Raw genomic sequence first — 18,060 nt, forward strand, 5'->3', positions numbered from 1 at the left:
TGGCATACACAAATGAGGAAATGGCTGATATGCATTACGTTTACGGTCTGTCGCAGGGGAATGAGTCAGAAGCTTCTACAAGATATGCTGAAATATATCCTCAACGGCAGCATCCTTCACATAGAATATTTGCTCGACTTCATCAACGATTACGAGAATATGGTTCATTCGACGAAAGAACGCCATCGAGAACTACGAACACCACAGCTAGAGGAGGCAGTAATTAATTTGGTTGAAGAACAACCTACTACCAGTACTAGAAAGATTACTTTCCAGCTAAATGTTGATCATATGACGGTATTTCGAATTTTAAAGGAACAACTCTCATACCCTTACCATTTGCAACGAGTACAGGCACTGTTACCGCGAGACTTTCCGAACCGTCTTGAATTTTGCAATTGGATGCTGGAAATGATTAGAAGAAATTGTGACTTTCTGAAGACGATAGAATTCACAGACGAATGTAGTTTTTCTCGGGACAAGATTATTAATTTTCATAATTACAACATATGGGCTGATGAAAACCCTCACGCTATTGTCGAAACTAACCATCAAGAACAGTTTTTTCTTAACGTGTGGCTCGGAGTTATTGGGAATGATTTAATTAGGCCTCATTTTCTACCTCCTCGAGGTGAGGCATACGTTCAATTTTTAAGAGAAGTGCATTCAGTACTGCTGGAGGAAGTTCCTTCGGGCGTCAGAAGGGATATATTTCATGCATGATGGAGCTCCCGCCCATTTTAGTCAAGTAGCAAGTCAGATTTAACTGAAACATATGCAAATCGATGAATAGGTCGAGGAGGACCACAGAACTGGCCCGCTCGATCCCCGGATCTCAATCCTCTCGATTTCTCTATTTGGGGCCATTTACAGTATTTGGTTTATCGTACTCCTGTTCGCGATGTAGAGGACTTAAGAAACCGCATTGATGCGTGAAGGGTCATCAGAGAGACTCCAGGAATATTTGAGCGAATACGTGGCTCAATACGCCGACGTCTAGACGCATGCGTAATGTCTGAAGGTAGACATATTGAACATTTACTTTGATTTCTACATGTTGCATGTTTTGTTATTATTAAATTAGTTTTGTTTATTACCTTTTAATCGTTTAATACAGGTACTATAGGTTGTTAACGTTGAGAAGGGAATGACGTCACAAAATGACAAGGTACGGCATTGCCAACATGTGCATTTTTTCGAACTTTCAAATATTTTTATACTGATGATATGTTTTATTGTTATTATCCTTACTTACTTTCAATATTCGTTGGGATTATTTCGACAATGCTTCAGGCATATTGAATATACGCAGGTCTTATCAAAAAAAATGATTAGTTCTGAAAAGAAAAGAAAGACTAACAGTTTTCGAGTTTTTTTCGATTCGGCAACGTCTGAAATTTGAGCAACTTACAAAATGAAATGTTACTAGTTTCATTGCTGTTGAACGCATTTCAGTGGGAATTTTAACGTTGTTATGTTGGATACACAAAATTACCAAAAATGACGTCATTCTCTTCTCAACGTAAACAACCTATAACTACAAAATAACAATGAACCTAGTTCACATTTATGACAATGTATCGCTGTAGTTGTTCGTAAAATAATTTTTTGCTGCGAACTGGTTTATTTTGGGCAAAAAACCCAGGAGATATTTTTTGTTAAGAATGAAACAGGCTATCGGAAATAAATTTTTAAATGGTAAACTAATAATAAGACAAAAAGTTACAGTGGAAATAAATTTTAGGGGTTGCGTTTTCCACCCCTTACTGGGGTGGAAAACGCAGCCCCTTACAGCCCCTTGAAGGAAGTACTCATATACCCCCTTCAATGGGCTGTATCTTAACAAGGGATGCTCCAATGAAGTTTCTTTATATGAAAGATCCTATCTTTTTTTTGGAGGAATCACCTCCTTAAATATTTTACACTTATTCAGTTACACCCTGTATATCTGACTCCCATAAAATTTTTGATTATTGCACAGTTCATCATTATGCAGATGACACTCCGTTATATTATCGATTTCCTCCAAGTAACTGGCAGGTGGCAATGGAAAAAATCAACAGCGATCTACTGGATCCGTCTATAGCCCATAACCTGAAATTGAATTCTACAAAATCTCAGCTGATACTTTTTGGCCCGAAACACAAAAGGTGAAAAATTGAACAAGACTTTACAAATAATTACACAAAGCAAGAACTTGGGTTTGTGGCTAGATGCTGACCTGAGATTTCAATAACATATAAATTCACTTTGTTGTAGCTCTTACAGTATTTTATGTCAACAACGAAGAGAAAGGTGATCGAAACACGTGTTGGGGTGTTAAAATAACGGTTTGGTGTTAGGAAAAAACTCCAGTAATAGTCATTTATATTTGTGAATTTTCGAATATTTTCCAGACTGAATCGGAGCGTCTTGTTCGCGTCTGAGACTTTAATTGTATTGGTGTTCATCGTATTTCGAGGATTCTCGCTCCTGATGAATTGAATCCTGTTACTACCCGAAGAATAAACAACTTTCCCACAAGCGGAGGACGATTAAGAATGTAATGAATGATTCAAAGCGCTAGATCTTATCCCGGAGTTTACGTTATCCTTCTTGTGTCGCTAATTTTGAAATAATACCTTTAAGATATTCATCCATGCAGCCTTCTCCCGACCGTGTTCAAAGACGGATTTCTCGATGGCTCACAGGCACCCTTTCGTGCGGATTAATTCGCAAAGTTTGAATAACTTTGGAAATGAGTTTTACCGTGGTCTCTATTCTGACGCATTACCGAGTGGAACCTGAGAATGGATGTCAGTGTCACGTCTTAGTTAAAGGGAGAGTCAGGAATGTGACCATGCTAAAAATTGAAATAATTGGCAAAATACCAATCGTCTTAGGTTTTTTGCAGGATAATTCAATAGTTTCGAGGATGTTGGAAATAGTTTGCAACTTTCATGAGGTGATATGTGACAGGAGAATAAACAAAAAACTGCCTGAATTGGGGCACTTTTTTGATAAAATTTGTTTCATTATTCATTATAGTTGTCTTCTAGGGTGAAACAACAATTTTCAATGCCATTTTCATGGTACAATTTGTTTTTAACCTCAAAATCGGCCTTGGTTTCGACGATTACCTCTTCATCAGCACTGAATTTCTGTTCAGTTTACATAAAAAAGCATTGAGAATCATTGCAAATGCTCCAGCATTCGACCACTGCCAACCGTTGTTCATGAAATATAATATCATGCCTTTGCCATCTTTATATATATTTCATTGAATATTGGATATACATAAAAATAACCAAAATTATGAAACACACTCTCATAACCATGAATATAACACCAGATCTGGCGACTTATTGAAAATACCCAAATTTCGTTCGACAACATCCAAAAGGAATTATTTAAATTTGAATTTATATAAAAAAAAGGACGATATTCCAGGCAATACGTCACTACGCAGAAGAGTTACCAAGGCAAGAGTTTAAGGAAAAGACTATTGCAATATACTCTGATAGCCAAACAGCTATAAAAGCAATCAGCTCCATGTAGGTCAATTCCAAACTGGTCTGGAACTGCCTAGAAAAGCTACAAGAACTAAGTCAAAACAGATTGTCATCAGCCTGGGATCCAGGCCACACAGGATACAAGGGCAACGAAGAGGCTGATTCACTAGCACGAGAAGGAGCACGATGCTCCCCCATTGGCCCAGAACCCTTTTGTGGTACAGCAAAAGCGCTGCGAAAAACTTGTAACAGCAACTGGAAGGAAAAACAATCTCAAAAATGATGGAATAAGGCGCCTGGTATGAGAAAGGCCAAAAAGTTCATTAAAGAGCCATAGCCAAAATTCACGAAGTACCTACTAAGTCTGAATAGGCGGTCAACTAGAGTTCTGGTCGGGCTATTGACGGGACACTGTAGACTTAACAAACACATGAACAACATCGGACTGGCAGACACAGCCCTATGCAGGCTTTGCCAAGAGGATGAGGAAACCTCTGTACACATACTATGCTATTGCGGAGGTCTGTCAAGGATAAGGTTTTGCAACATTAGGGGAGAAATAACCACAACGCTCTCAATATATGGGGAACTTGAGGTCTGGCCTATGGAGTCTAGTTATAAGGACGGGCCTAGACAAGGAACTCTAGCATACATGAGGGCACACACAATAGACCTGCAAAGGTCGCAGTGTCGTGGCTGTTCAGCACAGAAGCCCCATATTAAATCTAGTTCAATCTGAATCTTGGTTAGCAAACCCTCATGTCTCATAAAGGTCTTATAAATATCAAGCGCAATAGCTCTTGACTCTCCATGTTTCTCGGTTGCGGAATTCCAAATATGGGTGACATATAATTGATATAATTTGGAAAATATTGTATTGTTTTTCTATACTGTTGAATAGAGTTCTCTTTTCGAATAATCTAGGCTTTAGAATAGCTCAAAACGTACATTTGTGTGACATTACTAGTTATAAAATCATTTTCCAATCATCTTTCATGGAAAAGAAGTCGATACTTCTAATTTCACAAACTACACCGGAAACGAATTGATCTTCACATACTTTATTTTCAAAATTTTCACAACATGTTTCCCTATTACTGTAGCTTTTCCGTAGTAAATAACATACTCTAATATATTCTATGAAGTCTGGATCTTTATCATGTAGAGGGTGACTTAATCTGAAAACTATTAATAATTTAATCGCTTTTCTGCTCGAAAGATAGTAACTGGTCTAGCAAATCACTTGGTTTTTTTTCTGAAATATCAACATGAAAATGTTGCATACAAAGTTAACAATATTGCAGGCAAATATCCCCACCTTTGTTCGTCACTCAAATGAGGTTATGTTCACAACTATCATTTTTGATTTCAAAATATTGAAAATAGTAATTCGACTCTTACTTTCACAATAATTGTGTAAAACAAAACCAATGCAATTGCAATCTTTCTTCATCACGTATCGGTTTGTCATACCGCTTGAATCCACTTTGTTTCACGATAATTTTAATTCGGCGATAACTCCTAAGATATTAATATAAATTGTATGGTGTGAAAGGTAATTATAATGAGAACGGAATGTCTTCTTCATTCCGTGTAACCATAATTCCTTACATTAAAATGCATATAGTGTTTTGTAGTATGTAGTATATTACTGTTTTATTTTGAGCTATTCATATATTTCATTTGGTGGGACGGTAGCCTGGTGGGTCGACGTGGGTGGTTTGCTCACTCATTCGGATCTCACTTTATCTAAAATATAACGACAAGCCTGGTCCCTTGAGAAAGAGGAAGTTGAGTTGCTATTTGTATGTCGAATAATAAAGTTTAGTTCAATCGACGCTATTTATTTATCACTATACAAGCACTATTAACTATACAAGCACTATTAACAACTTAACAGTTCGACATCAGCTTATATCAATTTAAGTATTCATACATATTGGTCCTTCGAGCCGGATATAGTGATAAATCAACAGCGTCGATTGAACTAAACTTCATTATTCGACATACAAATAGCGACTCAACTTCCTCTTTCTCAAGGGACCATTATCGTTACATGTTAGACATAGTTGCCGGTTTCAACAGGAGTATGGAAAATAAATATCATGCATGATTCTAAACATACTTCTTATCGTCCAACGCGTGTTATAAATCACACGTTAAAAGGTGAGAGCTCCTTAATCTCTTTCTCACACAAGTTTCGACTTTTGAGAGTTATCGTTTGCAGTGAGGGCGACAGTTGGTTAACGGAAAAACATTTTTTTTACATATTTCAACTGTAGTGACTATCTTTTGATAGTTTCAGAGTGTTTTCATCCATACTGACATCTGTTTGTTAGAACATGTGTCAGCTATCAAAAAATATATTCACTTGTTCATCAAAGTAGCCTTGATTGATTAATTGATTGTTATTAATAGAGCGAGGTGTTTTTTTCATAATACGTATTTATATCTCCTCAATCAAGATAGAAGTGAAACGATTGAGTGTAATTTCCAATATAATTCGATTCTCACAGTCCTCATATTTCAAATTATCTGAATACCCACTCGTATAATGGAAAATGCCGGCATATTATCTGCAGATTGTCTGCCAACGACAAGTTCATATTACTGAACATGTAATATAAAGGACCCTTTATTCTCTCCAAGCACAATTATCTTGTCAATCTCTTATCTCAAATTCCGACTCCTGAACCGTCTTATTGTTCGTCCAGGTGGGTTGGTATGCCCGGCCCGGATCATTGATAACAAATAAGCGGCGTCCTATTCAGGAACGCGCGGGATGTATTTTTGTTATGTCTGTCAGTGAAATCTGTTGATTCAATGATTTCTCGCAGATGAGGGGACATTTCTAACCCTTCCGGGGATGAAGACTTGATGTTAGGCTTCGTACAAACCCAGATCTGCAAGGATTATCAAGTTGGACGTTAGTGAAAAAAGTCTGTTGTGAAGTGACCCAATCAAATACGATACTATATTTCACTCATCACTAGTGCAATTCGTGAGGGTAGATTCAAACGTTTCATTCATCATAACACATTCTGACGCAGAACATCAGAAAGTTGAAATCTTTCATTTGGATTATACAGTGTGTAACAACGAAAACTTAACAGAGCCGTTTTTGAATATAAAAAGTAAGATTTTTAAAAAAACTCGGATACGTCGATTTCTAATTAAAGGGGGACACCTTTCAGACTAATCAGATTTTTTGTAGTACGCACCCCCTCGGAGGGGTGCGTCTGACGACCCTTACTTAGATAGGGATAGTAGGTCGAGTGGCATCTTGTTTTGAAGGTCTTTCGAATCCCTTACAGCTCTTTTGATAGAAAATTGTTGTAACGATTAGTTTCCGAGATAATTTGAAATTAAAATTGCCATGTTAATAATACATTAGACAGACCACTCGGTAGCTTGTATGCCTAAATAAAACAATTTTCGAGCAGTTTTTTTTATCAATTTTTTGTTAAATAAAATCCCTTTTTTAAAATCAATACCCACTCCTCTTCTTCCAGTTTTAATCAGTAAGGGTCGTGTATTGTTATTTGTTTAAAAATGCCTTACACTACTGCTGAAAGGGTTTCAGTTATTGCTTTATTTTTTGGCAACGACCAAAATGCTAATACAACATCAATTTTATTTAACGAGCAAAACGCTGGTAAACACCTAAGCACAAATCACGTTCTGGATTTGGTCACAAAATTCAGGGAGACAGGTTCGGTTTTAAATAAGAAAAGAAATGTTCAGAGAAGTGAATGAAGTGAATGACGATAATGCGATTGGAGTGATTGGTCAAGTCATCGCCAATCCCAGGTTAAGTACCAGAGGTTTATCAGCAATGGCCGGAATAAGCCATATGAGCGCATGGAGAATCCTTAAAAACCACAATTTCCATCCTTACAAAATTAAACTTGTTCATGAACTCAATGAGGATGATTTTGACCGAAGACAGGAGTTTTGTGAGGGCATGAGTGAGAGATTAATGCAAAATCCCGAGCTGCTTTATAACATCTGTTTTTCGGACGAAAGCTCATTTTATTCACATGATTGCGTGAACCGTCACAATTGCCGTTATTGGTCGCAGAAATACATACCCAATATCCCCGAAAGTTGAATGTTTGGGCCGGAATATTAGGCAATCATATTATACGTCCATTTTTCATTGATGGAAATTTAACCGGTGATTCTTATTTACAACTTCTTGAAGAGGCAATACAACCTCGTATAGCTGAAATAATTGAACAGGATCCAAGATGTCAAGATGAATTTATCCATTTATAACAAGACAGGGCACCACCCCATTATGCCCAGCAGGTTCTAAATTTTTTGAATAATCATTTTGAAGGACAATGGATTGGCAGAAGAGATCCAATTGAATCGCCAGCACGATCACCAGATTTAACACCACTGGACTACTTTTTGTGGGCTGGCTACACACCCAGCCAATTTGGATGAATAACGTCGTAGAATTATTGATGAATACCGAGCTATAACTCCTGAGATGTTGAATAATGTAAGAGCAAAATTCGAACAAAATTTTTATTGTTACATGGAGCAAAATGACGCACATTTTGAACATTTACTCTAAATTTCCTATGTGAGTTAACCTTATTAGGTGTTACTTTTTTTGTGTGTGCTTCAGAAACAATTATTGGGATTTATCAACCCTGAAACAGTTTTTTTAAACTTTTCTGTGTCATCAGCATTCAAGGAAATCAGCAGGTTGTATTCGTTGTGTAGGTAAGTTTTTAGTATGATTCACTTCTTTATCAGAAGCATAAAATATCCACGTCAAAAGACAACCTTCATAAGGAGGTGCCACTCAATTTACCTAATATGTAAGGGTGGTAACCAACCCCATCCCCCGAAAAAATCTCCCCGTAATAAACAAATTATTCTTACTTTTTTACGAAATCAAATGGACACGTATTAGCAGGTTGTCATAAAAAGCAAAAATTTATTTTTTTCATGAAAGTTCTGAACGTAAATTGTACCTTAAAAACAATTTGATTTATTTTAAAAAGAGTTGAACTCAATAAAAATACCTTTAAATCTTCAAATTATTTCGAAAACTAATCGCTACAAACATTTTCTTTCGACAGAGATGTAAAGGTATTCGAAAGACCTTCAAAACAAGGTGCCACTCGACCTACTTTCCCTATCTAAATAAGGGTCGTCGGACGCACCCCTCCGAGGGGGTGCATACTACAAGAAATCTGATTAGTCTGAAAGGTATCCCCTTTGATTAGAAAGCGACGTGTCCGAGCTTTTTTTAAAAATCTCATTTTTTATATTCAAAAATGGCTCTGTTGAGTTTTCGTTGTTACACACTGTATGTCAGTCTTTTCAGTGGTTGAAATTGCGACTATACAAGTTGAAGCCACTTAAAACAAGATCACCAGAAGTGTTTAATTATGGTGGACTGTTCACCTGCCAATGTAGTAGTTTCCTTCACCTGGCAAAACCTGAGTAATTAAACTCTACTCTCCTTTAATAGTCATTCCATTTGAGGCGGAAGTGAAATATTAGGATATTATACATATACATACATTAGGGATAGAAACTATCCCTATGGACAGTACGATGGATCTGTAGGGTTTAGAGCCTGAATAGTACCATTGGATACATATGATGATTGATAGATCAATGAGCAATTGCTTGGTGGTGAAACGATTTACTGGAAACCCTTCTTGCGGAGTTCTCTACTGTAGTGGACAAGTTTGCTTGGCTCATTAACTTATTGCACAACAGCGAGAGCGGCCATGACAAGTCTTCTTGACGTGGCTTCTCTACAGATCTTTCCAGAAAGAGCGACATTTGGAAAAACGATCTCATGAAGTTTGTTTCTCATAAACGCCATTCTCCAAATGGAAGAGTTCTTGAACACTGAAGTTTGAGATATACTGAGTTGAACCTCGAAACGATGAGCAGCCACGGTCGTGTATTTCTGATATGTACCGCTCTTAGTGGAATCAAATCTGCCAAGTCACCTGAACACTTACCGTGGATGTATAAATAGAAGAGAGATAAGTCAGAGGGGGCAGAGATCTATAAATGAGAACAATACTCCAAAGAAAGTCTGATCTGAGCTATATAAAGCATCAAAAGTTGCTGAGGTGTGTACAGTTTTCTGGTTCGGAACAGTGTTCCAAACTTCTGAGAAGTAGCATTTGCAATTACAACATGATTGCGCTAAGGCATATTGGTGTCCATCCATAATATTAGTTGCAACAAAGTTCATCAGTCGTCAAAGTGGCTGCTTCCAAGAGAAACGCTCTTATTCATGCTTCATCATAGTCGCTAACCATGAGAAGGGTATGCCAACCCCTGATGATTTCGTGAGTTCCATTTAGTATCAATCTTATGTTATGTAGACACTCCAAACTCAACAGTCTACGCTTCCTTCCTATTGTAGGAGGAACTATAACCATGGAATAGGTTGGGTTGAAAGGCACAACAGGAGTAAAGGTAATCGCATTGCCGACACTTCAGTCATGGAAGCGGCTGGACTAAGAATTGTAGGACCTAGTGGCACCTACGGCCTGATGACTTCGACAATTGCTGAGCTAGCCAAATGTTACACCCATGCTCAATCCCTGAAGGAATGGGATGTAATCAAAGGATGCAATTTTGTCAGGATGATTCTGTCCGACCCTGGAAAGCTGGCGCCGAAGAAATATCTGGCGAAGACCAGGAAAAATCTACGCTTAACAGTAGGATTTCTGACTGGACACTGTCAACTGAGGAAACACCTTCATAATATGGGGCTAGTGAACACACCTCTATGCAGGATCTGTGAACAGGAGGATGGGACTGTCCGGAGTTATCGTCAATAAGAGAGTGTGTGTTTAGCGAGTCTTGGCCTACACCTAAAGGAGATGTTTCCCAGTGGCCTGTCCACCTTCCTGAAGAGGACAGGATGGACGATGACCAAGGAGGACAACTCCTAGGGAGGGTGTACAATGGGTCACATGTAGCCTATGTGCTGTGGGCTTACACACACCCTCCCAACTCCACAGATACAGAACCGTGGAAAAGACGCATATGCAAATTGTTGTCGTGGAGTTGATACAGCTCCACGAATGTCCACTTCACTATCTCAAAGGAGTAGAGTGTAGGAGTAACTTAGTTGCTTTCGATAGTTTTGAAAGTCAAATCTATCGCTATTCGTGCTGATACTTAACACGGAGCAAATTCTTCACTCAACTTACCTCTTGTATGTGTTGTTCCATACTGAGGTATACGTTTTTCCAGCATACATTGAAGGAAGATGCTTTCGTCTCCGAGCAGCACATTCTCTTCTCACTCACCGCATCATTCAGTATTGAAATTGTTTATCCAGAATTCCGTATCAATAACATAAGTGTACTCTTCACGATTTTCTATGAAACATGAATATAATTTTCTTCAGAAATATGAAGTTTGAGATTATTCAAATAAAACCAATGTAGTGTTACAGTTAGACCCTTGAATTTTTCTGAGTAAACAGGATTGAGAGAAGCAAACAGGGGGCTGAGGGTGATCACTCGGTAAAAAACCAGTGACACTTGTAATATATCTGAAACTGACACACTTTGTTGGAGCTCTTGCCTGCCAGATGGAAAGGTGAAGCGAGTCCTACAGAGTGGCATCAGTTTTTCACGGCATCTCAATGTTTTGCCGGGAACCGCGAAACTTCTGAGCAATTTGAAGTTGAATATAATTGAGTCCTTCGGATTCAGCATTCCAGGTTGAATTTGCTAAAATCAAACCTGGTTTTCCTTTCACTTTCTAACAAAAGGCAGTGTCCTCTTTGTATTACAAATATGAATATAAAGTAAACATATTCTTTGCGAAATTGGAAGTGAACTATATTCCACTAGTCCCAATATGTAAAAAACTCCCCCACCCCTTCCCAATTTCCCTGACCCACATCCAGCCCGTCAGAATCCGTAACGTTTTATAATAACGTATACAGAAGGGATGATCGTACGTAAATTTATTCCATTGGAATTTGAATAACTGAATTGTTCCAGGTCTCTGTCCGGTCCTGTGCTCCGGGCACGGCCAATATGGAGGCGGCCTCTGCCACTGCGAGCAGGGGTGGAAAGGACCGGAGTGCGAGATTCCAGAAACCGACTGTAGAGTAGCCGATTGCTCGGGTCACGGTCAGTGTGTGAGAGGATCCTGCCATTGCAAGCCTGGATGGAAAGGTAAGGAAATATCCTTGAGAGGATTTCGCCCTTTTCTGAGGAGGTTACGGGATTAGTGGTTGTGAACCTCCCGACATATATTTTGTGCAGGATAATCGATGATTCCTTCCGTCGCGTCGCATGAGTTGTGTCTGTGTGTGTTTTTATTCCGAGTAAAATCAAATATTTCATCAACCATAGATTACGAAATCAGTATACAGGGTGATTCCTAACTACGGTACAAAACTTCAGAGGGGAATTAATTAGGTCGTGAAAAAAGTTCTCATGAACATATGTCCGGAGTTCTTCCGTTTCTGGCGTTGAAGTTTAAAGAAAACAGTATTTATGATATATCATCAATATCCTCACACCGATTTGGTTGATTTTGGATTGGTTTCTAGAGTTATTTGAAGCAATAAGACACTTATTTAGCCCTAACTAGAATGAAATTATTAGGTCCAGTGGAGTCTCAGTCAGGGTGACCATATGCGGTAGATTTCTACTTTTTCGACAGATTTTCAACACTAAATGAAAAATTGCAGTAGATGAATTTTCGCCGGTAAATTTTGGTAGATTTGGATAAAATGCCTTGGCGATAGAATTTTCATTTCAATGTGTGTGGCGACATTTACAGCAAATAACATGAATTCATTATTTCTAGATTCTGCCCGGTTCTATACACAGAACACAGAATGGATACAGATCATGAAACATCAATTTCCCGATTGCTTTTTACGATTCCTGAATATCTCCGAGTTCCGAATGGAGGATGAAGAAGAAAATAATAATACATAACCTTGAAATTTCCATTTCAAACATTGAAACATTTTTGTTTTTGAACCTTGAAATCAAATACTTGATAAAGTCCAACTGTTCAAAATAACCAACAAGAAATCAACTTGCTATTTCAAGTATTAGAACTCGTCAATTGGCCATACCCGTAAGAAGGCCAAGGCCTTCTAGATTCAGTGAAGCTATTCAAATGTCTTTACAAGCACCACCTAGTGGTCGAAAACTCAAATTTTCACTATGTTGGTGCTGTTCAAACCTCAAATCAAAGAGTACACCACTTCAAATACATTGCAGTAGATTTCAGTAGATTTTCGATGACACCGTAGGTAGATTTCTGAAATGAATTGTGATATATAATGAACCGGAAGTTGTTTTTGATTCATCTGTGAACCAACAACTATCAGCTTTACGGACAAAGCAAATTTTCCACAAGGTTTTTTCACAAAGGCCATTTTTGGGCCGACGGAAATTCCCACGTTATCAGAGAAAGTCATTTCGCTGAATGTTTGGGTAGGAATGATTGGTAACTGTCCATGTATTCTATCAGCAAGATCAACAGGTGAATCCTACACGGACTTTTTGCGAGATCTCTTACCCATTTTGATAGAAGAAGTGACGGTACTTGTAAGAGGAAACGTGCAGAACGGGCTTATTTAAGTGTTTTTGCTCATCAGCATTTTGACCTCAAAATTGGCCGGCTCGTAGTTCGGATATGAATTCTCTTGATTTTCATTTATTGGGTCATCTGAAGGCTTTTGTTCATAACACTCCTATACTAGATGATAATGTTTCGAGGAATCGAATAATTGACAATTTCAATGTCATAAGGAATACTCCAGGTGAAGGAAATAAAATGAATTTATTCGAAGCCATGGAAACTAATAAATCAATTAAAAATCAGATATATATAAAACCATAAACGAGCAACTCGATTTATGTAGGTCTCCACTCCTTTAATTTATAAATTTGACAACCTCGGTAATTACTATAATCTCCAGTGTTGAATTTTTATAGTTGGCTCCTCTGTTCATTCAATTATCATCTCATCCAGCTCACCTAAAAACTATCTCCATAACCACACTTTTAGATTTCAAATGTATTAGTTAGTTTTCATACTTGTAAATGGGATAAAACCCAACACCGGTCGTAAAAATAAAATAACTAGTAGAAATTAGATTAAAAAAAATTGCATTCATTCATTGAAGAGTTTTACCTCCCACAATCTGAAAAATATACAAAAGTAAATCAAAGACAAATCTGTAATACTGTTCTCAACGCGCCTTTCACCAACCGAGTCAGCATCTTCAGGAGATAAAAAAAAACTCAGTTGCGTATCATTATTTTAGACTTGATTTGAAAGGGTTATATTTTTAGGAGTGATTAATTTTTTGTGAAAGAAAGTTTTTTGGCTTTCTACTACTCCATCTGATACAAAAAAATGGATGAGAGAATCTTCCAAAGAAAGGAAGGATTAATCAATTTGAAAATAAGTAACTCTATACATGGATGTGTAGATCATGCAAAGAAGTAACTTTCAGACACAAACTGAAAGAAAGTCCTCCTGAAACAGCTACTTTCATATAAACATTGAATTACACGAAAGAAAAAATTCTTTCGAAACAAATACTTCTATATGAACACTGAATTATACAGAAGATACTTTTCTCTATTCAGTTTGTATATCGAACATTCGTGGAGGAATAAGAATCAGATATCATTCACATGAGTTCTACTTTGAATGAATGGTAATAAATTGTACTCACATGGTATTTGGGGGTGTAACATCAAATTTGAATATGTCAACTTATGTCTCCCTATAAACTATTGTTGACGTGTTTTTTTTATTTTTCCTGAAAATAATTGTACCAAAAGTTGTTCAGGATGGGTCGTTTTGAATAGAATGCACTGTATATCTCGTTGTTCGGGAAGTGTTTTTTTACTAAAATAATGTCCATGTGAGTACAATTTATTACCATTCATTCAAAGTAGAACTCATGTGAATGATATCTGATTCTTATTCCTCCACGAATGTTCGATATACAAACTGAATAGAGAAAAGTATCTTCTGTATAATTCAGTGTTCATATAGAAGTATTTGTTTCGAAAGAATTTTTTCTTTCGTGTAATTCAATGTTTATATGAAAGTAGCTGTTTCAGGAGGACTTTCTTTCAGTTTGTGTCTGAAAGTTACTTCTTTGCATGATCTACACATCCATGTATAGAGTTACTTATTTTCAAATTGATTAATCCTTCCTTTCTTTGGAAGATTCTCTCATCCATTTTTTTGTATCAGATGGAGTAGTAGAAAGCCAAAAACTTTCTTTCACAAAATATTTTAGACTTCTAGTGAATAGGAGTCATCGGCTCTAAAATCGAACCTTGTAGAACTCCAAGATGGAGATTTCAACACACATACCTAGAGATTCTCTAATATTTGGTATAATCTGGTATAATTTGGTATATATATATATATATATATATATATATATATATATATATTATATATATATATATATATATATATATATATATATATATATATATATATAAGAAAATTTGCCAAAACTATTTAACTCTTATTTTGGTACGGACCTTACTTTGAATATTACACTCATTACTTTACTCAGAAATTCCATTTTGTAAATTATTGAATTTCTCATTTCCATTTCAGGAGAAGGCTGTGAAGATCCGGACTGCGAAGATCCGACTTGTTCAGAGCACGGAGCATGTGTTCATGGTCAATGTTATTGCAAGGCTGGTTGGAAGGGAGCACATTGCAACAAAATAGATGAACAAGTACACAAGTGTTTGCCGACATGTTCAGAACACGGAGTATATGACTTGGAAGCTGCCAAGTGCGTGTGTAACAGACACTGGACAGGACCGGAGTGTTCTCAAGGTATTTTGATTCAAATTCACTCCTATAAAATGGTTGAGATTCATTATGACGGTTGAGATTCACACAGAAGAATATGTTTGAATGAAGGAATAGAGGGTCCTGCGCATGCTGTTATTATTCATTCCAAATTGCCCAAACTTTTTTGACAGTGAGCTTTGGTACTTTTCATGAAAAAACCCAATTCCCACACATTATTTGAGTGAAAAAACACTTTCCCAACAACGCTGAAACTGATTGTTATCGAGATATACAGTGCATTCTATTCAAAACGACCCATCCTGAACAACTTTTGGTACAATTATTTTCAGGAAAAAAAAACACGTTAACAATAGTTTATAGGGGAACATAAGTTGACATATTCAAACTTGATGTTACTTTCCCTGTGCATCCCCAAAGTGTCACCAATTTTTTCAAATTTTTCTTCCGAAATGTTTGTTTTCGAGATACAAATAAGTAAAATTTCAAAAGCTAAAACTGACCAAGTTTTTCAATTTTTATGTCCAGCTTATCAATTTAACCTTCAATTTTATTTGTTCTTTCAGCGATTTGAAATCATTTTATATAATATTAGACAACGAAAGTCCAAGCTGAATACATTCATCATGAAATATTTTCAACCATCTTCAAACTAATATTTTGTAGTTGGGAAGATTCTTTTAATACATAAACGCCGTTTTGTTAGGTTTGGTTGGCATATTACATTTGATTTCTCTCAAACACATCCAAAATTCTCGCTGCATCCATTTTTCTCCATATGTAAAAAAATTGTTCAGGTATATACTGTGAGGGAATGGCCTTGAAACAGTACCTCGAGGAACACCATATGGAAGCTACACAATTCAGTGATATTGCCTACATTCTCAAGGCACTGCTTCTGATTAGTGAGATAGCTTTCAACTGATTAGATCTTTATGCATACTAATAGTATGTTGTGGTCAACAGGATCAAATTCCTTTTTCAAATCTAGATAATTGCTCAAGCTGAGAACATTTCGATTTTGTTTCCGTCAAACTCAAGCAAAATTGTAGCAACAAAAAATCTTGTGAACATTATCCTGGGTTGAATAATATGTTTCCGATCAAATTGAAAAGGGTATATTTTTAGGAGAGATCAGTTTTTCAGGAAAGACAGATTTTGTCGTGCAGGTCAGGAATATATTGAATCCATTCTCAATTTCTTCCAGTCATTCTGATTAAATGTTGTCTAGTCATGCCAACTTCTAATTTGTGAGTGTTCTGATTATATCAACCATTTTACTTTCTGTCAGTTTCAACAGGAATGTTGAGAGACAACTTTGTTTTGATCATATTTTGTGTAGTTTTTTTCTTGAATATCATCCGATAGTTTGCTACTGATATCACAGAAGAAGTTGTAGAAGAATCTAGTAACAAACATTTCATTAGTAATGCTGTTGTTGTTGGCAGATTTTTCAAGCGAATATAGAATTGTAATTCTTCAAAAATGGCTGATGTTGGATAGAATATCAATCGAGAAATCACAACACCCATGTTCAATCTGGAAAGAGTTCACAGCGCCCTCTTGTCGCCAAGAGGGTTTTTGTATTGAAATTAAAGAATTTTTCAGCAAATTCTGTTCAATCTTGATGTCTTTTCCGTCCAAGTCTGTATAAATGAAAATTCAATCAACTTCAAACCTCTATTTCATGGGTTCCAACCCATAAAATCCTCCCAAACACAAAAATATAAGCGGAACGAGCTTCACTACAGCAATATTCACGTGTGCTGGATCTTAACCCGATTCTAGATTGTACTGTTGATAATCCACCACCCTTCAACATCTCCGACAGATACCGATCTCAACCATTTCTCATCCCTTCAACGGAATAATGTTCCCTTCGTTAAACAATGTCCGGCGAGGCGAGAACCGAAAGAATGATAAATTAACTATCCCTATTGTTAAAGGATTAGTTAATTTATCATTAAAGAATTTTTCAGCAAATTCTTTTCAATCTTGATGTCTTTTCCATTCCAGTATGCATAAATGAAATTTCAGTCAACGTCAACCCTCTATTTCATGGATTCCAGCCCATAAAATCCTCCCAAACACAAAAATTTAAGCGAAACGAGCTTTCACTACAGCAACATTCACGTGTGCTGGATCTTAACCCGATTCTAGATTGTACTGTTGATAATCCACCACCCTTCAACATCTCCGACAGATACCGATCTCAACCATTTCTCATCCCTTCAACGGAATAATGTTCCCTTCGTGAAACAATGTCCGGCGAGGCGAGAACCGAAAGAATGATAAATTAACTATCCCTATTGTTTCAGCGCTGTGTAATTTGGACTGCGGCCCGCACGGTCAGTGTGACACCGGGAAATGTCGCTGCGAGCCCGGCTGGACGGGATCCCGCTGCGAACAACTACCCTGTGACGTGAGGTGTCAAGAGCACGGTCAGTGCCGCAACGGGACTTGCGTGTGTTCGCAAGGATGGAACGGACGGCACTGTACTCTACGTAAGTCGTTTTAGTTGATCGTTTTATTCCACATAATGAATAAACAATCGCTGAAAGCCAATGCAAATGATTTTTGAAACGAAGGAAATTGATGTCAAAACAGAAACAGTCACTAATGATGATAACAACAATAACGGTCTACGCTCTCACGAAACATCCCAATCAGCAAAATTGTTCAATAATTTCATGGTTCTGCAACAGTTTTATTTTGTTGGTATTTTATAATTACA

General features: G+C 37.1%; 1 protein-coding gene across 4 annotated transcripts in view; it reads left to right on the forward strand.

The window, feature by feature from the left end:
• Positions 1–18,060, forward strand: part of Ten-a (Teneurin-a transmembrane protein) — a 928,723-nt gene that overhangs the window by 805,378 nt on the left and 105,285 nt on the right. For all 4 annotated transcript variants that reach the window (XM_074176153.1, XM_074176154.1, XM_074176155.1 and 1 more), the window contains 3 exons: positions 11,504–11,680; positions 15,123–15,350; positions 17,645–17,830. In XM_074176153.1, coding sequence (XP_074032254.1) covers positions 11,504–11,680; positions 15,123–15,350; positions 17,645–17,830 — 591 coding nt within the window. The remainder of the gene's footprint in view (positions 1–11,503; positions 11,681–15,122; positions 15,351–17,644; positions 17,831–18,060) is intronic.

The sequence above is a fragment of the Leptinotarsa decemlineata genome, unplaced genomic scaffold, assembly GCF_025532065.1.
Source record: "Leptinotarsa decemlineata unplaced genomic scaffold, Ldec_3_MD MMD2_tig00001621_RagTag_RagTag, whole genome shotgun sequence".
Classification (NCBI taxonomy): Eukaryota; Metazoa; Arthropoda; class Insecta; order Coleoptera; family Chrysomelidae; genus Leptinotarsa; species Leptinotarsa decemlineata.